The 23591-nt window shown below is 41.7% G+C and overlaps 1 protein-coding gene across 1 annotated transcript in view; it reads right to left on the bottom strand.

The window, feature by feature from the left end:
• LOC126162487 (piRNA biogenesis protein EXD1-like) overlaps nucleotides 1–23591 on the bottom strand; it is a 191418-nt gene that overhangs the window by 136155 nt on the left and 31672 nt on the right. The window contains exon 4 of the mRNA XM_049919030.1: nucleotides 8148–8245. Within this exon, the coding sequence (XP_049774987.1) occupies nucleotides 8148–8245 (98 nt within the window). The remainder of the gene's footprint in view (nucleotides 1–8147; nucleotides 8246–23591) is intronic.

Raw genomic sequence — 23591 nt, 5'->3', positions numbered from 1 at the left:
CATCCATAGCACAGTCATGAGCACCTACATGGCACCCTCCTACACCAATCTATTTTTAGGTATCTAGAGGAAACCGTTCTATCCTCCCAGAACCCCAAACCTCTGGTCTGGTTCAAGGTTCACTGATGATGTCTTCATGACCTGGACTAAGGGTTGAGACGCCTTATCATCATTACCACAACCTCAAAAACTTCTCTCCTATACATTTCATCTGGTCCTCCTCACCCCGGGTGTCATATGCCTGGACATTGATCTCCTCCTCTCTAATGGCCTTATCCACACCTCTGTTCACATTAAACTCATCAGCCACCAACAGTATCTGTGTTTCAATAGCTGCCATTCCTTCGACACCAAAAAGTCCCTCACACACAGCCCGACCACCCTTGGACACTGTATCTGCAGTGACAAATACTCCCTTTCCCAGGATGCTGACAGTCTCACAAAGGCCTACTCTGACAGCCACTATCCCCCGGACCTAGTCCTTAACAAGATTATTAAAGGGACAGATTGCTGCTCATCGAAATTTTCTGTGTCACTTCTCCACACATCAATCCCCCACCAACATCTGAACCCAGCTACAGAGGAAAGCCCCCTTTGTCACTCTGTACCACCCCAGATTTGAACTAGTGAACAACATCCTTCATCAGGGTTTTGATTACCTATCACCATGTCCTGAAATGACAGAAATCCTACCCAAGATCCTTCCCACCCCTCCCAAAGTGTATGCTGTCACCCACACAAACTCCATAACATCCTAGTCCCTTCCCTATGTCACTCTAAACCCCAACTCATCACCACAAGCATCATATCCCTGTTGAAGACTCAGATACAAGGCCTGCCCAATCCACCCACCCAGCATTTCCTACTCCAGTTCTGTCACAGGCTTATCCTACCGCATCAGAGACAAGGCCACTTGTGAAAGCAGCCATATCATATACCAGCTCCGCTGCAATCATTGCACACCATTTTATGTTGGTTTGACTACCAATCAGTTGTTCATCAGTTCAAATGGCCACCACCAAACTGTGGCCAGCATCATCGTAGATCAGTCTGTGTCACCACATGCAGCTGAATATAACATGCTTCATTACAATGACTGGTTTACAACCAGAGCCATCTGAACCTTCCCCTCCACCACCAGCCTTTCTGAATTGGGTAATTGGGAGTTATCCTCACAGCACATTTTCTGCTCCAGAATTATTCCAGCCTTAACCTAAGTAACCTTCTGTCCCCATATTCTCCACTTAACAGTTCCCACCCCATCTGTCCTACCACCGCCTCTGTGTCACATACCCTCAACACCACCCTGTTTTCATTCCCCACCCTAATTGTATGCCGCCCTCTGCCGATGTTCCTGCCCATCTTTCCCCTTCCCTGCTCCTCTCCTTTTCCACTTTTCATTCCTTCCTGTAGTCCCGCATGCTCCTCCAGACAGCACTCTTCTCACTCTCCACCCATACCCTACTATCCCTCCTCCTTCCCTGCCTAACTCCAAATTGAAACTTTTGTTCAATGTACCAGCTGCATTCCAGTCCAAGCTGCCAGAGTTAGCAGTCATATGCTGCGCAGTGTGGTTGCTTGTGTAAATAGTCTTTTTGTTGTGCCTGCATGCAACTCAACATCATGTTCCTTAAATGCTGCCTAAACCATGGAATCGTCCTCTCCTTCTCCCCAATGACCTAACCATAAAAATTCCTTTCTCTGGATCACACCACTCATCCTCCTTTCAAAATGACATTTACCTTGTCACATTCCGTCCATCCCTGGCCCTCACAAACCTGGTACTGCAAAAACACATCTCCATGGCACAGGCTTTCTAGAATCACCTCTGCTCCCTCTGCAAAATACTGCTACTGTGCAATCACTGCTACATACATCACATCACTGAAATTGAATCCCTCAGTATCCAGCACCTGGAGGAACATTCCCGACACCAATACCATAAGTTATCCAACACTGCTGACATCCTACAGCCACCATGGTGAAGCACTATCCACCCCCTAATCTACTCACAGTGTTCCTCCTGTCAACCCCTCATAGCATCCAGACCCTGCCTAGCTGACCTTTTCAACTTGCCATATCCCCGAAAACTTCCTACCAACACTCCACTAAATCCAGAAGTGAAGCATTCCCAGAACACTCCTGTTAAGCTTTCCACCAAAGTCCTCAGCCCCATAGTCAAATTTAACAATATTGGCCTTGTCAAAGACCTATTCTCTTACTCCCGATCCCTGCAATGGAAACACTTCTTTGCCACCAGTTCCTCCAACCAAAGACAACCTAACACCAGCACTGAACCTGCCCCTGACCCCCCACCCCCACTACCCAGTACATACTAACACCCAACTGCAATCCTCCCCCCTTCCACCTAACAACCCCTTGGCCATCTTCCAGGAAATCTTTACCTCCATCTTGGCCTCACCACCCTAACCCAGGTCTGTTCCTAAGAACACTAACATTTCAGCAGATGAAAGGACAGCCATACACAACCTCAAAACAAATCAGGAGTTAATCATCTTATCTGCAGACTAAGGTTCCACCACTGTGTTTATGGATCAGACCTCCTGGTGAAAGGCATCTGGTCATTATCTGACTCCTCCACCTATAAACTCTGCCAGAGTGATCTCATCCCAGAAGTCCAACATAATTTCCAATCTCTGCTTAAGACCTTAGGTCCTTCCCAGAACCTCTCCCCTGAATCCATTTCCCATCTCACTCCTATGATACCCCACACACCCACCTTCTACATGCTTCCCAACACCAACAAAAAAACAACCTAGGACACCCCATTTATCTGGCTATTGTGCCCCAACTGAAAGAATTTTGGCATTCAGTCACCAACACTTTCAACCAACTGCCTGAAATCTGGCACCCCACATCAAAGATATCAATCACTCCCTTCACAGCTCTCCCAACTCTCCCCACCCCTTTACTTCTTGGATCTCTGCTCATCACTGTTGATACCACCCCCCTATACATCAACATCCCTCATAAGTGTGGTCTTGCTCCTATTGAACACCCCCTCTCCAACATCCTTCACACTTCAAACCCACTACCTCATCCCTCATACATCCAACCAACTTATCCTAACACACAACTACTTCTCCTCTCAAGGGAAGTCTTTTCTTAATATTGTGGACTGACAACAAACATAGTAGTGAGCTTAACAGAACATGGGAAGCTACTTTATAATACACAGAGCAAGTATTCGTCTAAAGTACATTCACTCTTCACAACTTCCACTTTGTCATCATTTTTGTGGTAGGCAGACTATGAACACCTTGATAATAAAGAAACATAAACATCGTAATTGAATAAATGGATCATTGGTGAAAAACCTTTTGACAACATGTGCATACATGTTAAGCATAATTAAAGGGAAAATCAATATAGAAAGGATAACCTGAGAGAAGGTTTGTTATTACACAGTTCAACAGAATATATGTGAGTTAAGCACTGCAATAAGCATAGCTTGAGTGGTAGAAAAGAAGGAGTCAGGAAAAAATGCATTTAAAATAACCAGGTAAATTCAATATGCTATGGAAAACTTCATCATTAGAAGTTAAAAAGTTAAGGGTTAGAAGCTATGCACACAGTTACAAAATTTTTAATGTGGGATGGACCCAAGTTTATGTAGGTTCAAAATGGTTCAAATGGCTCTGAGCACTATGGGACTCAACTGCTGTGGTCATAAGTCCCCTAGAACTTAGAACTACTTAAACCTAACTAACCTAAGGACATCACACACATCCATGCCCAAGGCAGGATTCGAACCTGCGACCGTAGCGGTCGTGCGGTTCCAGACTGTAGCACCTTTAACCGCTCGGCCACTCTGGCCGGCAAACTCTGTTTATGTAGGTTTGGGAGAGAGGAATGTTAGGTGAACTCACAAAAGGGAGAACACAATGAAAAACAAAATTCAGAAAATTTCAAATTGTCATGGGTTACCCTCTAAATATACTGATTGTGTTGGGCATTCGTAAACCTTAGTGAAGAGAACTGATTACAAACTGCAGCTTGGTTACATTGTTTCTCAAGTGAAGACTGACATACTCATTCAACAGAACTAGATCTGAAAATCTTCTCACAAAGTACTTCCAACACTGAAACCACATACATCCCATGGTTGTATGTGTGCTGCTGTCAAGTCCTCTGGGATGACCAGGTGAACAAGTTTCCTGTCCTTGGGGATGACATTCAAAATAGTTTTTTCATACTGACCACCCAACTTCTCATATTTTTAAAAGAGACTAAAGATTAATGGAGATTTTGAATCAAGAATTCAAGACTCTCTTTTTGAAGCTCCAAATGTCCTTATGACAGCATCAAAATCTGGCAAACAAACATCTGACCAAGTCAAAAGATATTTGAAAGATGTTTTCCTTCTGAGTGAGGGAGAAAAATCCGTATTACTGTTAGATTCTTTGGGGATGGTGAATGTGAAAGAACCATTTAGAACATCATACCTGAGGAGAATGAATGTGGTCATCTGATGATTCCAAATGTATCGATGGCATACGTACAGCCATGGGATATACACAGCTTTTGATGTTGGAAGAATTTTGTGAGAAGAATTTCAGATCTACTTCTGCTGAATGATTATGGCGGTGTCAGTTTCCACTTGAGGAACAATATAATAAAGCTGCAGTCACTAGTACATAATCCATTCTCTTCATAAAGACCTACCAATGTACTGATTGGTATAAATCAGGATATTTGGAGGATCACCTATGACAATTTGAAATCCTGTTGAATTTTGTTTAATACTGAGTTTCCTGTTGTATATACTATGTGAAGAAATTTCATTGATTTTAGGTGCATGGTGTAAAAAAACTTTAAGCTTTAAGAATTTCTTTACAGTTTAAAATTACTGGAATAATTTTGCACCATAATAATGATTACTTATTATTTTCAACCAACAATACACATCTGTGAAATGGTAAACCAAAAACATCAATGTAAAAAATAAAATAACAATTTAAAACATAAAACAAAAATCAGTAAAATCAATAATTAGAATAATAATAAGTTTTGAGATATTTTAATTAGGTAAACTGAAAATACGCAGCAGGACATTGTGTACAGTTTGTTTTCCAAAAATGGTATTTCGGAAACCAGCGTTATTATACATGGATGTATATGGCTCAAAAGCTTCTATAATTTATGTTATAACAAAAGTTTTCCTTTTTCAAAATAAATTAATGGTGGTGGGATATTTTGCGAAATTTCAAATTATTCCAAAAGCTGATTATGCAGTTTTCAAGAAAGTTAATTATATTTCAAAGATATTCCCTTTCAACCTAACATGCCAACTGACATTTTGAGGTGTGTTTTACACATTAAAAGTAAAAATAGGCATAAACAAAAAAACATGTTGTATTATTTTGCCCCCTCTATACATCCACCATATTATGTCAAAATTGTTTACTTACACTATGTGCTCAAAAGTATCCAACACCTGACTGAAAATGACTTGCAAGTTCATGATGCCCTCCATCGGTAATGCTGGAATTCAATATGGTATTGGCCCACCCTTAGCCTTGATGACAGCTTCCACTCTCGCAGCCATATGTTCTATTAGATGCTGCACTGAGGGGAAGTATCGATGTCGGTCAGTGAGGCCTGACATGAAGTCAGCGTTCCAAAACATTCCATAGATGTTCTATAGGATTCAGGTCAGGACTCTGTGCAGGTCAGTCCATTACAGGGATGTTATTGTGATGCAACCACTTTGCCAAAAATCATTGTCATGCAACCACTCAGCCCAAGGCCGTACATTACGAACAGGTGCTTGATCATGTTGAAAGGTGTAATCACCATCCCTGAATTGCTCTTCAACAGTGGGAAGCAAGAACATGCTTAAAACACCAATGTAGACTTGTGCTGTGATAGTGCCATGCAAAACAACAAGGGGTGCAAGCCCCCTTCATGAAAAACACGACCACACCATAACACCACTGCCTCCGAATTTTGCTGTTGGCACTACACACGCTGGCAGATGACATTCACCGGGCATTCGCTATACCCACACCCTGTCATCGGATCGCCACATTGTGTACCATGATTCTTCACTCCACACAACATTTTTCTGCTGTTCAGTCATCCAATGTTTATGCTCCTTACACCAAGTGAGGCATTGTTTGGCATTTACCAGCATGATGTGTGGCTTACGAGCAGCTGCTCTACCAGCAAATCCAAGTTTTCTCACCTCCTGCCTAGCTGTCATAATACTTGCAGTGGATCGTGATGCAGTTTGGAATTCCTGTGTGACGGTCTGGATAGATATCTGCCTATTACACATTGTGACCCTCTTCAACTGTCAGCAGTCTCTGTCAGTCAACAGACGAGGTCAGCCAGTACACTTTTGTGCTGTACATGTACCTTCATGTTTCCACTTCACTATCACATTGGAAACAGTGGTCCTAGGGATGTTTGGGAGTGTGGAAACCTCATGTACAGACATAAGACACAAGTGACACTCAATCACCTGACCATGTTCGAAGTCCATGAGTTCTGTGGAATGCCCCATTCTGCTCTCTCACGATGTCTAATGACTACTGAGGTCGCTGATATGGAGTACCTGGCAGTAGGTGGCAGCACAATGCACCTAATATGAAAAACATATGTTTTTTTTGGGGTGTCCAGATACTTTTGATCACACAGTGTACACTTGGGAATGTTCTGTTGTAAAGTCTCATAGATTTGCTTTTAATGGCACTTTTTTTGTTCGTAGTTTCAGCTACTTCTAGGAAGAATTCTTTGGATTTAGTGATCACCAATTTGAATTTGATACCACTTTTCTCACTACGGCTGTGGGTTCATTTGCATAATGCTTTGTTTCACTATTTTTGATGATACTGTGAAGAATTCCATATACTACTTTTAGTCTTGATTAAAGCTAGTCTACTCATCTACATTAAATAAAAGTTCTACAAAAATGAAACAATGGAAACTCCAGGTAGGAGTATCAACAATGTAGGAAAAGACAGATCGCTACTTATCATAAAGAAGACATGTCAAGCTGCAGACAGTCGCAATTAAAAAGATACTTACATAAAGCTTTTGGCCGCATCCTCCATCAGTAAAAGAGAGACATGCAGGATCCACACACACAAGTAAGCACACCTCACACTCACAAGACTGCCAACTCCAGCATCTCAGGCAGGAATGCCATTTCAGCATGAGATGCTGGACCTGGCAGTCGTTTGTGCATAAGGTGTGCTTGCTTATGTGTGTGAAAGGTGAATGTCCCTCTCTTACTGATGAAGACTGTGGCCAAAAGCTTGATGCAAGTGTCTTTTAATTGTGCCTGTCTGCAAGTTGGCGTGTCTTCTTTAGAGTAAGTTGTTGTTAAATAAAGTTCTCTCCTCCTGGCGAAAAATACTTTGATCCCAAACGTTAGTCTAAGCTGCCATCATAAAAGTTCCTCTCACTTTGTAAAAGAAACTTACTGTAATGATATCGACTGAAGCAATTCAGGAAAAAACATTAAAAAGTACAAAGCTTTAGAAATACTATAAAAATGGAGATCAACTGAAAATTATAGCATCCCGAAATAAAATTGTATAAGAGAAAATACATCTGCACTTAATTAATTCAATCCTAAGTGAAACATTATCTCACAATATTTCTTCTTCTTCCTCTCCTCAGTAATCACAGGCCCTATAGACCAGGCACTGCACCATCGATCTGCATCCACTGCCTTCTATCTCTCGCAGTCTCTCTCTACCCTGCGGAAATTTCTAATGCTGCGATGTCCTTCTCTATGTCATCTTTCCATCTTTTACGATGTCAGCCCAATGGTCTTGTTGCCTCAATAGTTCCTTCAAAGGCTTTTTTGGTGATTCTGTTGTTTTCCATCCTAGCCACATGTTCAGCCCATTGCAGTCTCCTACTTTTTAATTTCTGGATGATAGTGGGTTGCTCCATTAGCTGATAAATTTTATTGTTCTTTTGAATTCTCCACACACCATTCTCCAACACTGGTCCCCAGATTTTTCTCATTACTTTTCTTTCGAAAACATTCAGTTTTGCAATAATTAAATGTAAAAGATTTACATGCCACTAACACAAGGAAAATTGAATAAGAATAGAGAGTATAATACATTCTACCAAGCACATATTGTGGGACGACATAATATACAGACCACAGCTTCGAATGTTTCAGCATCATCCACAAAAATGTACTTCTCTGTTACAACACATAGTCTCCTGATTGTATCATCAAGCTTCTTTAAAGACTTCCCTGGGAAATAAGAAGAACACAATGAAAATAGGTGTTTTAGGCTCAACAAGCACATGTAAAATGATTATAGCAACCAAAATCAACCAATGCTTATTGTATTATACTGTGAAATATATTTAAGGATGAAGTAAATAAATTGATATATTGGAGACAAGCATGTAGGACTGATGGTGTTACAAGTGTATCACATATAGGTAGTTGAAAAAAATAATATTTTGAAATGATCTATAAACAGTGGTAAGTCAACAAAACACTGACACACAGAATTTATGGTATCCAAACATCTTGGTGTTCACATTCATTACAGTAACTTAAAGACAGAATTGACTGCACCATTATTACATCACAACTATGCTGCAATGTGTATTCAAAGTAAACAAAACGGAGCAACAAAAAAGTTTTATTCACTTTATGTATTTACATTTTTGAGGTGTTGGCCGAACAGTGAGTTGCCGAAGTAAGGCTGGCACCTCAAAAAATACAGTGTATCCACAAGAGAAGACACTGGAATGTACCTGCAGTTGTGAATATGGAAAATCATCAGCTGTATAACGGAATGACAACAACGAAAATTTGTGACAGACCAGGACTCAAACCTGCATTTCGCTCTTATAGCAAGCAGTCGCCTTAAAATTTTGCTATCCGAGCACAACTCACAGTCAGACCCATACTTCCATATGTCGTCAACCATGCATCTACAACCTGTACCGAGCAAGGTGGTGCAGTGGTTAGTACACTGGACTCACATTTGGAAGGACAATGGTTCAATCCCGCATCCAGCCATCCTGACTTAGGTTTTCCGTGATTTCCCTAAATCGCTCCAGGCAAATGTCAGGATGGTTCGTTTGAAAGGGCACGGTCGACGTCCTTCCCCATTCTTCCCTAATCAAATGAGACCGATGACCTGGCTCTCTGGTCTCCTCCCCCAAACAACCCAACTACCCCCAACAACCTGTACTTTCTAAACAGGGGAGACATTTTACATGAAAGTCAATTCTCTGGTTTCAGCAGATAAATACAGTACTGCAGTGCCTGTGTTATTCTGAATTATGACACAATGTAACAGGCACTGCGATAACTACAGTCATTATGAAATACACTCCTGAAAATTGAAATAAGAACACCGTGAATTCATCGTCCCAGGAAGGGGAAACTTTATTGACACATTCCTGGGGTCAGATACATCACATGATCATACTGACAGAACCACAGGCACATAGACACAGGCAACAGAGCATGCACAATGTCGGCACTAGTACAGTGTATATCCACCTTTCGCAGCAATGCAGGCTGCTATTCTCCCATGGAGACGATCGTAGAGATGCTGGATGTAGTCCTGTGGAACGGCTTGCCATGCCATTTCCACCTGGCGCCTCAGTTGGACCAGCGTTCGTGCTGGACGTGCAGACCGCGTGAGACGACGCTTCATCCAGTCCCAAACATGCTCAATGGGGGACAGATCCGGAGATCTTGCTGGCCAGGGTAGTTGACTTACACCTTCTACAGCACGTTGGGTGGCACGGGATACATGCGGACGTGCATTGTCCTGTTGGAACAGCAAGTTCCCTTGCCGGTCTAGGAATGGTAGAACGATGGGTTCGATGACGGTTTGGATGTACCGTGCACTATTCAGTGTCCCCTCGACGATCACCAGTGGTGTACGGCCAGTGTAGGAGATCGCTCCCCACACCATGATGCCGGGTGTTGGCCCTGTGTGCCTCGGTCGTATGCAGTCCTGATTGTGGCGTTGACCTGCACGGCGCCAAACACGCATACGACCATCATTGGCACCAAGGCAGAAGCGACTCTCATCGCTGAAGACGACACGTCTCCATTCGTCCCTCCATTCACGCCTGTCGCGACACCACTGGAGGCGGGCTGCACGATGTTGGGGCGTGAGCGGAAGACGGCCTAACGGTGTGCGGGACCGTAGCCCAGCTTCATGGAGACGGTTGCGAATGGTCCTCGCCGATACCCCAGGAGCAACAGTGTCCCTAATTTGCTGGGAAGTGGCGGTGCGGTCCCCTACGGCACTGCGTAGGATCCTACGGTCTTGGCGTGCATCCGTGCGTCGCTGCGGTCCGGTCCCAGGTCGACGGGCACGTGCACCTTCCGCCGACCACTGGCGACAACATCGATGTACTGTGGAGACCTCACGCCCCACGTGTTGAGCAATTCGGCGGTACGTCCACCCGGCCTCCCGCATGCCCACTATACGCCCTCGCTCAAAGTCCGTCAACTGCATATACGGTTCACGTCCACGCTGTCGCGGCATGCTACCAGTGTTAACGACTGCGATGGAGCTCCGTATGCCACGGCAAACTGGCTGACACTGACGGCGGCGGTGCACAAATGCTGCGCAGCTAGCGCCATTCGACGGCCAACACCGCGGTTCCTGGTGTGTCCGCTGTGCCGTGCGTGTGATCATTGCTTGTACAGCCCTCTCGCAGTGTCCGGAGCAAGTATGGTGGGTCTGACACATCGGTGTCAATGTGTTCTTTTTTCCATTTCCAGGAGTGTACATGAAATGTATTTACAGTTGTGAACATTGACAACCATCAGCTGTATAATGGAATGACAACAACAAAAATTTGTGGCAGAGCAGGACTCAAATCTGATTTTTCCTTTTATCGCAAGCAGTCGCCTTACCATCTGGCTATCCAAGCACAACTCACAGCCAGACCCAAACTTCTATATGTCATCAACCATGTGTCTACAACCTGTACTTGGACATCTATTATGTACATTCTCATACAGGGGAGACATTTTACTTGACATACGATATTGCAGTGGCTGTGTTGTTCTGAATTATGATGCAATGTTCCTTCAGGCATGCATGAACATCTGAAGCAACAGGCACTGCAGCGACTACAACCATTATGAAATACATGAAATATATTCGCACTTGCGAATACAGACAACCTTCAATTGTATAATGGATTGACAATGAAAATTTGTGCCAGAGTGGGACTCTAGCCCCAATTTCCCACTTTCTGGTCACCTTGCTATTTGGATATCCAAACATGACCCACGGCCAAACCCAAACTTCCATATGTTGTTTAACCATGTGTCTACAACCTTTACTCAGACATCCATTGCGTATATTCCCATACAGGGCAGACATTTTACTAGAAGATCACTTGTCCGGTATTGGCGGATAAATACGATATAGCTGTGTCTGTGTTATTCCGAATTATGGTGTTTCTTTGGCACATGCATGCATGTCCAAAGTTGTTCAGTTTCAGGTGCAGCATAATAAATGTCAAGTTACTCAGTGTACAACAGATGACAACCTTCCTCTAACAGCAAGCAACGCTGCCACAAGTTGCTGCACCTTAATTTCTCCCATTCAGTAGCATGGAAGAGAAATGGTTGGAACATCGTGCACAGTTGGAGGTCCACTTCGCTGAATACACCATCACAAGTATGGTACACACTGCACTTTTACTGTTGATGGTCAGTGCCAGCATGTATTGCATGTGCTTAAAATTGTGCCCCAATTCTCATCCCAAGACTACCAGCTACGACAATCTGATTCAGCTTACGAATGAACATTATGGGAGTCAGGTGTATGTCACAGCAGTAAGGATTAAATTTTCCCAGCTCAAGAGGCAGACAGCACAAACGTTCAAATACTGGATTCCTGAAATCAAGAGGGCTAACAAGACATTGTAGGTTCAAGTGTTGTTGTGGACTCAATTACAGTAAAGTCATGTTACATGACGCAATCACGCAGAATGTGTACTATTTTAAAATTGCTGGATCCTTATCAAAAACAGCACTGTCTACTTTGGAATCTCAGACTATTGTGGACTCAACTGAAGTTCATTTTGAGGCTCCATGTATTTCTGTTATTCGAAGTGCACTTCACAGTCTAAAGTTAATGCCAGTATTAATAGGGCTCAGACAAACAGTAAAAATAGAGGTAAGAACTTTCAGTCTCCTGGTACTAAGAGGAAGTCTTGTCCTCAACAGTTTTCTAATCATGACCAAAAAGCTTGTTCATATCATGATGCAAAATGTTTCCAGCTTGGAAAGCAAGGTCATATTCAAACATTGTGTTTTACAAGGCAACCCAAGCTCGAGTGCTGGCTGATGGCATGCAGGCGCACGGTCGCAGCATTGCTATCAACAAGTGTAGTCTGTAATAGTGAGACCCCTAAAGCGCTTGTACTTTTCGGATCATGGAACTCTTTTGCTGCTTTCCGTAGACAGGAGAGCAAACATTTTGATCAATTATGAGTGCCTCGAAGGACAATTAAATTTCACTTAAAACACTGGTGGATCTGTTTCCCTTGTTAACAAAGACACATACGAAAAGATAGGTAGCCCACAGTTACAGCAGTATGTTTCTGTTTTGCTGCATACAACAGACACGAAGTACTAGTACTTCATACGTGCAGCTTGCCAGCAACTTTTTGTGGAGTTATAAAAGGTACTTCATGCTGGAAACATGGCAAACATTTTTGGTTTAAATTTGTTGAAGTTGTTCAACCTGTGTACAAGGCAATGTGATACAACTCAGTGTTTCAGTGCCTCCCACTAATGTTTCTGACTTGTATGATAAGTAAACAGACCTTTTCAACCAGGTTTAGGGAGGGCTAATAATTCTGAAGCACACATTTCTGTCAAAGAAAAAGTGCAACTGCCATTTTTTCATGCACCGCCTGTACCCCATGCAATAGGTGAGAAGGTTGCTGTAGAACTGCAATGATGAAAAGACACTGGGATTATCTAACCTGTTTCTGCAAGTCAATGGGCATCGCCCTTGGTCATTCAAAAAAGCCATAAGGCAGTTTGCATCCATGTGCTGATTTTAAAGCAACAGTAAACCCACAAACTGTCATGGATTCTTTTCCTCTTCTATGACCTGAGGTATTAATGGATAGACTAGGGCAGGGAAGATTCTTTTCCAAGACGATTTACACAAGGCACAATTACCACTGGACAAGCAGTCCAAGCAATATTTTGTGATAAACACTCACCTAGGTTTGCGCCAGTTTCAAAGACTACTGTTCAGAAGTGCTTCAGCTCCTGCTGTTTTTCAACAGTTCTTGAAACAATTAATGACAAGAGTTCCTCTTGTACAAACTATTTGGAGAATATCATTGTTGCAGGTCATATGACTGCTGAACATTTGACAAATTTAGGTTGGTTGTTTCAAGTTCTTTCTGTGGCTGGCTTAAAGTGCAACAAGTTTAAGTGCTCCTTCTTCCAAGACACATGATAAACACACAGAAAATTCACGCTGCTACTTTGTACTTTCCTGCAAATTCATTAAAACCAATGTGCAAATTGATGCTTCTGTGAACCGGGAGCACCAGAGAAATGATATTTTTGTGTGGTCCCAAGAATGTCAGGGTGCATTTTAGCAAGTAAAGAACTCATTATCAAACCACTGTTGTTAGATACATTTCGATCCGGGTAAGCCCATTTTGTTAACTGTGGATGCATCTTCTTGTGGGATTGAAGCTGTATTCTCCCACAGAATTGATTCTTCTGACAGACCTACTGTTTTACCTCAAAAACTGTTAACAAAGCACAGAGTAATTACAGTCAGCTTTAAAAAGAGATAATCACCATTATCTACGGTTGTTACCAATTTCCACCAGCTTTTGTAAAATCGGAGCTTCTATATGATTACAGATCATTGGCCTTTAATGGCCTTGTTCAATCCTTGCAAGCCTTTCCCATCTCCGACAGCACAAAAATTGCAGTGCCACATTCTGATGACTTATATTGATTACCAGTCGGTATCAACACAGCATTCACCTGAGGAATCATGTTTTCAAATTGATACTCAGGATTTTTAAAATCTTTAAAGTTTTACTCTCAATTTTCAGCATAGTGCTGCAGCAACTGCTTCTGACTCAGCTCTTCAGGTTTTTTCAAAATATGTGCACCATAGGTGATCTTGTATTTTAAAACACATTCCCCACCCAGTGGCATGTTTCTGTCTTTTCTTGTCACATGCTACCCGCACGGTCAGGTGTCCTGCTGTTGCAATTGGTGAATGACAATGTGCATCTTGTGATACCTCAATCCCTGTATGGGAAGTTTTGTCTTTACTGCATCAGATTCATTGGGGTATATGTCACACAAAGCTACTTGCCAAATGTCATTGTACATGGTAGGGTATGGATGCCTGAACTGCATGAATGATGTCTCATTGCAAAGATGTTTGGAACATCATTCAGCTCCATCACAATGTCTTTTTGAGTGGCCATGTCCGCATACAGTAAATTTCCTTTTGTTGTCCCTATGACATCCACCACTACTGCAAATATGGTTTCAGCTTTGTCTTCTATTTTTTGTCTTGAAGTTATTCCTGAGGTCATTGTCTTGGACAATAATTCACACTTCACTTCGCCAAATTTTTAACAGCATCACCAGCATCCAGCATGTGTCTATTGCAACTTTTCAGCCTTAACTGTGAAGCTGAAGAGTTTGTTCGGACATTCTAAAAGTGTCACAGAGAGCAAGCATATAAGCAAGGAACAAATAATTTTTATCAACATTTAGAAAAAATGAACTAAATTGATTTATTTTGTGGATGTGATCGAGCCCTTCATGTATTCCAGAGTGAATGCACCTAGGTGGTCATAGTTAATCAGATGGTGATAGTTGATAAGGGAAAAACTTTTTTTTTTTATAATCAGCCAGCTCATAAGTGAAATCATTGCTGCCAACAAACAAGAAACCCATATTGGTTCAAAGAATATTATTTCTGAAATGATGTTTACACCAGACAGAGAATAAAAAACCTGTTTTTTCATCAATATGCGTATACTTTTCAAATGACCATCAGAATGTGCTTTATTGAAAATTTTTCTTTAATTTAGATTACATGTAAGATGAACACCACAAAAAGTTAAACAAGTTCAATGCTCCACATTATCAACAACTGCTGTGAACACGCTACGTGGATGTGTGGTAGGCATAACAAAATCACAGCCACACATGCCTAGTATTATATCCAAAACAAGCATTTCTCAAAATCATAAATGTCAAACCCTCTCTATCTGTTCAAACACAATGAAAAACTATATTTCTCATATTTATGTATAGGATTCTCCTTTAATCGCTACAGAAAAATTACAATCACTAATAAAATAATTTTTCTGTTGGACAGAATTCTAAAAATTAGTTAATATTACATTAGATGAGATACACTGTTCCATCAATAGACCCACAAGAAGAAGACCTTCACAGAAGTGAAGCATCTCAGAAAAGTGAAAACACAAAACACAATATTTACAAAAGAACTGTTACAATGATAATTCCAAATATCCTAAGTGAAATGGTCCATGGATATGCAAGAGGTAAAAAGTTTTCAACACTTCTTTATCTACAATTTGGTACAAAATTATTTACAAACATATAATTGTGTTACACTGTGATCAGAAACTGCCTAAAAAGCTTGTCATGAATTCAATATGTTTTGCCATTTCCTAGTTAGTTAACACTGAATTTACCTTTGGCTCAGGTTCAGTCCTCACTAATGTCGTACCTAATTTTTGTATCGTTGTCTTGTTCGGTTCTAGGAAACCAAATGAAAAACATGTTTGGCGACACTATCTCTAGCGGGCCACATGAATTTGCATGTGCAACAGCCTGGTTGCCTGACTTCAACACTAATTAACTCAAAAACAGCACAACATACCAAATTTTTTCCTTGACAATTATTTCTCATGCAACTTACCCTGCAACACCCTTACTGGCTTTTCAGATTGTTTCTGACAACCCTGTATACAGAGGTGTATAAGATAATTCCTGAGGTTTATATTTTGTTAATACTATATGCTTCATTCTGTTCTCCTCAATTTGGTAATGTAGTGAAAAAGTCACCGTTAAGCCCTTTGCACTCTTGAACTACATATTATTCAAAACCAGACTTTCTATAAGTGCCAGCAAGTTTTTCAAAAGGTGTGTTTCAGAATAATGCCAACCTTTCATAGGTTTTTCCTGATCTAAGCCTAAGTGAACAAGTCTTTATTTATACTGCTTGATTTCCTAACACTGGTGCCATGCATGAACTGCTGCTTCTTTCAGTTATTGTATATAAAGGTAAATGATTACACTTTGCAATAATGAAAATGTAAATCGAATGAAAATATTCAATTCCTATCAATGCTAACATGCTGACCGCAAATATCACAAAGACAATTCAAAATTAGCTCTAGTTTTAATTGTATACTCTTTTATTACAGTGAGATAATTATACACAGATTTTTATGTTAAAGTTTAAAATCAAATATTATAATGGATTGTCAAAGTCATAATAATTAGTAACAATGGATTATATTATTGTGCCTGTTCTTGGTTGTGTGCAATATTTTGGATACAAACATTTTGATACCAATTTTAGTGATCTTTTTGTCTCCCTCCTCTTCAACTTCAGTGACTTCATTAATGCACGTAATAATTTTTACACATTTGTCTCCAGATTAACTACCAGTTGTTCAAGTTGACTGCTACTGAAGCGAACAAAAATGCCACAGTTTGTGTTAACAGTGCTGACACATTTTGCTATGTGTGTGTGTGTGTGTGTGTGTGTGTGTGTGTGTATGTGTATGGAGAAGTGACATTTACTTTGCACAAACAGCAAATAACTCCATTGATTCAAAAAGCTGACAGTTGTTATTTTGAGTGCAAAATAGATCATCAGGATAAACCCTGGGCTCCACATGTGATCTGCAACACTTTTGCCAGCAACCTCAGGAATCTCATGCATGAGAAAGGACGTTCAATGCCCTTTGCAGTGCCCATGATCTGGCAAGAGCCAACAAACCATGTCAGTGACTGCTACTATTGTAAAGTTCCTCCTATCAAGAAGAGAATATCTAAGAAGGAGAAGCGGACAGTGATCTATGCTAACATTCCATCTGCCATGTGTCCAGTTCTACATGGGGAAGCATTGCCAATACCTGAACCACCGACAGAGTACGAGATTACTTCTGATGGGGATTCTGAATGTACTGAACCATGTACATCACAAGATCCAGAGTTTATTCCAAATATATCATCATCTGATGATACACAAAAATTGTCTCAAAATGAATTAAGTGATCTCATTAGAGATTGGGAGGTCTCTAAAGCTAAGGCTGAGATTTTAGCATCAAGATTGCAGCAGCGCAATTTTCTGGAAAGCAATGTAAATGTTTCATTCTACCACAGAAGAGAGAAACAATTCACTACTTTCTTTTTAACATGAAAGATAGTCTTGTGGGCTGTGTAGACATAAATGGTCTAATGAAGGCTCTCAGAATTAATTACGACCTTGATGAGTGGAGACTCTTTATTGATACGTCAAAGTTGAGCTTAAAAGCAGTGCTTTTACATATTGGTAATGAGCTTCCTTCTATTCCAGTTGGGCATAGTGTGCATATCAAAGAGTCATACCAAAACATGAAAATTTTACTAGAAACCATCGAGTATAATAACTCTCAATGGCAGATTTGTGGTGACTTGAAAGTGATTGCACTGCTATTACATAGGCAGTAAGGGTATACTAAATATTGCTGCTTTCTCTGTGAATGAGATAGCAGAGCTCGTGCATCTCATTACAGTAAACACCAATGGCCCACAAGAAAATCTCTTCAAGCAGGTATAAAGAACATTAAGAGTGAACCTCTAGTAGACCCTAAAAAGATTCTGCTCCCACTCTTGCACATCAAGTTGGGTCTCATGAAAAACTTTGTTAAGGGAATGAACAAAGATGGTGATGCACTTAAGTACTTAAGGCAAAAATTCCCTTACTTAAGTGATGCCAAAGTAAAGGAGGGCATCTTTGTAGGCCCACAGATTTGAGAGCTTTTTAGAGACCATACTACTGATGGAATCATACAAGGTGATGAGAAGCATGCATGGGAATGTTTTAAGACAGTCTGTTTACAGTTCTTAGGGAACAAACTAGCAATAAATTACAAGGAGATTGTAGATAACATGTTATCATCTTATGAAAAACTTGATTGCAACATGTCATTGAAAATGCATTTCTTACATATTCATCTTGAGTTCTTCCCCAAAGAGTGTGGTGCAGTAAGTGATGAACGTGGGAAGCGATTTCATCAAGATATTGCCACATTTGAGAAGAGGTATGCCAGAAAGTGGAGCCCTACTATTTCAGCAGATTTCTGCTGGACAGTCATACGGGATGTTCTCGAGTAGGTGTATAAACGCCAAGCAAAGCAAAAATGGTCATCTTCTGAATTTATCTCTGAACAAAATATGTAATTGTTTATACTGTACATCAGGACATTTAACATTTGTAATCATTTATATACATTTGTGACCAGTTAATTTACATATTTTCTTTGTGCTTTACATAGTTCTGGTACAAAGTATTTTCATTCGTGTAATATTATCTTCATTTTTTCTTAATATTTTACTTTTGTGCTTCCGGAATGGCACTGAAACTTATCAATGCATAACACATAACATAATTCAAGTAATTATTCACTTAAAATTTGTTATGCTGAATCTTGGAACATGAATGCATAATTAGTTAGTGTGTTATTTATACAAAAATGTAGATTACTTTTTTAAAAAAACTGGAGCCACAGATATGCAACAATCTTGTCATAGTAATACTTGGCAAATTTTCAAGTACAGTCAGAGCAATAGCACAAGGAGCATTGAACATTGAGCAAAATTGGTGCAGGAAACAGGATCTAAGGGTCAGTCCTAAGAAGACTGTTGTAGTACCATTTATGAGGAAGCAGATCCCACACACATACTGGAATCTCAGGCTTCTCGATGAAACTTTACCAGTGAAGGGGATAGTGAAATATCTAGGGGGAACCCTGGATGAGAAACTATTGAAGACCCCTCACATACGGAGCCCATGTTCTAAGGCGAAAAGTACTCTAGTGAGTACCAGGAGAGCTTGTGGTAAAAATTGGGGCTTAAGCCCCAAGAGTATGTACTGGATATACACCACAGTAGTAAGACCTATCATCACTTATGGGGCAACAGTGCAGTGGAAAAAGGTACAACAGCAGGTAGCTGCTAAGGAGCTAGCTAAGGTGCAGAGATTGGTCTGCTTAGCCATACAGGCGGAATTAGCAGCACAACCATTGCTGGGATGGGAACCGCATTGGACATGCTCCCATTATACCTGTGGGTAAAGATGAAGGCAGCAGCAGGAGCACACAGGTTAAAGACTGGCAAAAACTGGAACTCACTGGGATATCCAGGATCTCACAGTAAAATACTTAGTGAGGTAGACATAGGTATGGTTGGGGAAATGCTGGCCGACTATATAATAACTCCCAGTTGCTTCAACAGGCCATTCAAAGTAGTAATTGGAATTAGAGAGCTCTGGGAGAACAAATTTCGACACCATACTGGAGACATAGTCTGGTTCAATGACAGTTCGAAAACAGACCAAGATGTTGGGGCCAGGGTATACAGGGTGCAGTCAAGGCTGGAGAGTGCACTCTGTCTAGGGAAGATGGCCACCGTGTTTCAAGCAGAAATATCTGCTATCAGGGTGTGTGTGGAGGAGAATTTGTGGATGTGCTATAGAGGTTGTAGCATTTTCATTTATTCAGACAGCCAAGCAGCCCTGAAAGCACTGGGAGCCTCTGCAACAAGATCAAAGATCGTAGCAGAATGCAAAAGCCCTTGTTGAGCTAGGGGAAAGCAACAGGGTAAACCTACTGTTGGTCCCTGGTCACTCAGGAAATAGTGGTAATGAGCACGCCAATAGGGTGGCCAGGATAGGGGCGATGACACCATTTATTGGACCACAACCTATCCTGACAATCACCAAGGCAATGATATAAAACTATGAGACTGGACAAGCAGACACCATGTAGAATATTGGGCTAAGGTCCAAAATCAAAAACATGGAAAGGTATTCATGCTGAAGCCATGTCCTAAGAGAAGTGTCTCAAACCTAGGCTTGAACAGGAGAGAAATGGAACTCACAGTTGGACTATTGATTGGCAGTGAGAATTTCAAAGAACACCTACATACAATGGGGATAATAGAAGAACACCCCAAATGTAGGATGTGTGGTGTGGGAGAGGAAACCACATCACATTTGATCTTTGAATGCGAGGCATTGGAGATTAAAAGACACAGAATATTCAAATCAACCAGATCTGAAGAAAATGTGTCTAGCAAAGCACTGGTAAAGGATCTCCTTGCACTGTTCAAGGGCATTGGTTGGCTTTACTAGAGACACAGGGCATGATACCACACAATAAACTCAGCAATGGGCTTCACCAATGTTGTTTTTGCTTCCCTGATAAAATCAAATCAAATCAACCCCCATCTCAGCCCCTCTTTACTGCCACCACCAGGACTATGTCTCCCATCATGCGTAGCTGCTCACAATCTGGCCACAGCAGCCAAAGACATTGGTCATGTGTATGAGTTCTGTTAGCATGACTGTGTGTGTGTGTGTGTCAGCTTTTCTTCCGTGCTGAAACCCAGTGCTGTTTTCCTTCATTACTATTTGATAAGACATTGCTGTACTCAGTGTCTGTCCGACTTTCTTTTCTAAACTGCACGCCATGCTATTATTTGCGAGCCACAATGTATCAGCTGTCTTGCTTGCGCATAACACACAGCTAAAAGGCTATATTTCCACATCAGTTTCTGTATCTTCCCTTGACACACGAACTTGTATCCCAGCCTTCTATCACCTCCCCATTCCCACTATTTCTCCTTTCTTATATTATACCAACCTCACCTAATCTAGTCATATCTGCTGTCCCCATTCTTCCATTGCAAACTTGCTTTGATCTCATTGTGCTTTCACATCCATTTCAGTGGGTTTTCGCCTTTAACTATCAGCCTACTCCCTCAGGTTTCATCTTGATTCACCATACTTCAGCCGTTCCATCCTTTTTGTGATTTCTCCAACATTTTTTGTGTATTTTGTTTTTTTTTTGTTTTTTTTTTTTTTTTGGCACATATTTCTAGGTTGATTAAGTATTTTTCTACGTTTTTATATGTGGCTTCTTGTTCCTTCCATCTGTGCCAATACAGAAAAGTTTCCTTATCCCTAGCCAGAACCCTGTTCCACATACTGTTCCTGCATTGTTGCTTGGCTCATGGAATCCCCCCAAATGGCCTTAACAACAAATTATCCATCCTCTGTTGCACACTCTCCTTCCACAATGAACACCATTTGTTCAGATTCCGCCAGTCTTTAACCCTTATCAACATGCTCCTGAAAAACCACGTCAATCAGGCCCAAACCTTCTTACCATACCTCCTCTCCATCTGTAAAATTCTCCTGCTGTGCAATCCCAATTTTGTGGATCCTATCTCACACACTGCAACTCTTGCCCCCCAGGAATTAGAGCAGCATACACAACACCACCCCAAAAATATCTTCAAGCTGTTCACCTCCCACTCTCGTATTGGACTATCATTATACACCACCTCTACAACTATCTCAAAACCTCCCCAACATCCCCTGATTGCTGACAAACCCTGCCTCACAGACCTACTACAGTTACCCCATTTTCAAAAACTCCCACCCACCATCACACAGAACCACAAACTAAACAGATCAAAAACACAGTCATGAACCTTTCTCCAAAAGCCTTAGCCCCACAGAAGTATCAGTCCTTTCCAAAGGCATCACCTTTTGCCCCACTCCCAAAGAGTGGTTAAAGAACTTCTCTCCTTCTCCCAGTCCCTACAGTGGAAACACTTTTTGGCTACCAACCCTACCAGTCAGACTCAACCAGAGACCAATGTTGAACCCTATCTGACTTAGTTCAGTCCTCCATCCAAGTATGATCCACTCCCACTGCCTCCAAATCATTGCCTGTTAACTTTCCAGAACTTCGTAACCTTGAACCTTGCCTCACCATCATTCCCCAAATCCCTCAAAATCCAAGCTAATCTTACATCTGCAGAAAGAACTGCAATCTATCACCAAAAGCTGCTCCTGACCTTATAATCCTATCTGCTGACGAAGGCTCCACCACTGTTGTTTTGAACCACAAGGAGTACATGGCAAGAGGGCAGATTCATCCACCTAGAATCCCTGCCATAGTGACCCCATTCCAGAAATCCAGCAGGATCTTCAGTCACTCCTCAAATCATTATGCCCATCCCAGAACCTCTCCCTAAAATCAATGTCTCTCCACACCCCTACCACTCCCCCCACACCTACCTTCCACATGCTTCCTGAAGTCCATAAACCCAACCACACAGGATGCCCCATTGGGGCCCACCCTTCCCACAATTAAATTCTGCCCCCCAACAAACCTACACAATATCCTTGTCCTACACAACCCCAGCTCCCAAGCACTTGTCTCATGGTTCATACCCCTTTAATAGGCCTATAAGGAAGGCTGTCCCCCCCACTAAGAGAATCTCTGCTCTCGTAGACCAACACCTCCTGTGTAAAGGATGCCACCCATTTCATCAACAGACACTCGACAGTTCCTGCTACTTTATCACATTGTGTCCTGCTCATCACTATTGGTGTCATCTCCATTTACACCAACGTTCCTAATGTCCATGGCATTGTAGCTATTGAATTCTACCTTTCCCAACACCTGACAGATTCCAAGCCTACTACCTCCTTTCTGGTCACCATGATCAACTATATCCACACCCACAATCACTTCTCCTATGAAGACATCACCAACAAACAAATCCAGGGTATTGGAATGGGCAACTGCATGGTAGCATCCTATGCCAACCTATTCATGGGCAATCTAGAGGAATCCTTTGTAACCAATCAGTACACCAAACCCCTTACCTGGTTCAGATTCATTGATGACATCTTTGTGATCTGGATAAATGGTGACAAAACCCTTTCCACATTCCTCCAGAGCCTGAACACCTTCTCTCCCATTCTCTTCACCTGGTCCTCCTCAACCCAACAAGTCACCTTCCTCATTAACAATATCCACCTCAAAGATGGATACTTCAGTGCTTCCACCCATTTCAAACCTACCAACCACCAGCAATAGCTCCACTTTGACAGCTGCCACACATTCCACACCAAGAAGTCCCTTCCATACAGCCTAGCCACACATGGCTGTTGCATCTGTAGTGGTGAGCTGTGCTTCTAGAAATATACCAAGGCTCCCACTGAGGCCTTCACAGACCATAATTACCAAACCATGTACAGAAACAAACAGATCTCCCATGCCTTATTTCTCCAGTAACCCCCCCCCCTCCCCCATCACCACCACCAAAGTCCCACCACCCAACCAAATACGAGCATTCTCCTCATGACTCAGTACCACCCAGTATTGGAGCAACTGAATCACATTCTCCACCAGGGTTTCTGCTACCTCTTGTCGTGCCCTGAGATGAGGATTGTCCTATCCACTATCCTTCCCACCCTTCCCACAGTGATATT

This window comes from Schistocerca cancellata, chromosome 2 (genome assembly GCF_023864275.1).
Source record: "Schistocerca cancellata isolate TAMUIC-IGC-003103 chromosome 2, iqSchCanc2.1, whole genome shotgun sequence".
NCBI lineage: Eukaryota > Metazoa > Arthropoda > Insecta > Orthoptera > Acrididae > Schistocerca > Schistocerca cancellata.
The sequence above is the reverse complement of the archived record's forward strand: the minus strand, read 5'-3'. Positions and strand labels throughout refer to the sequence as shown.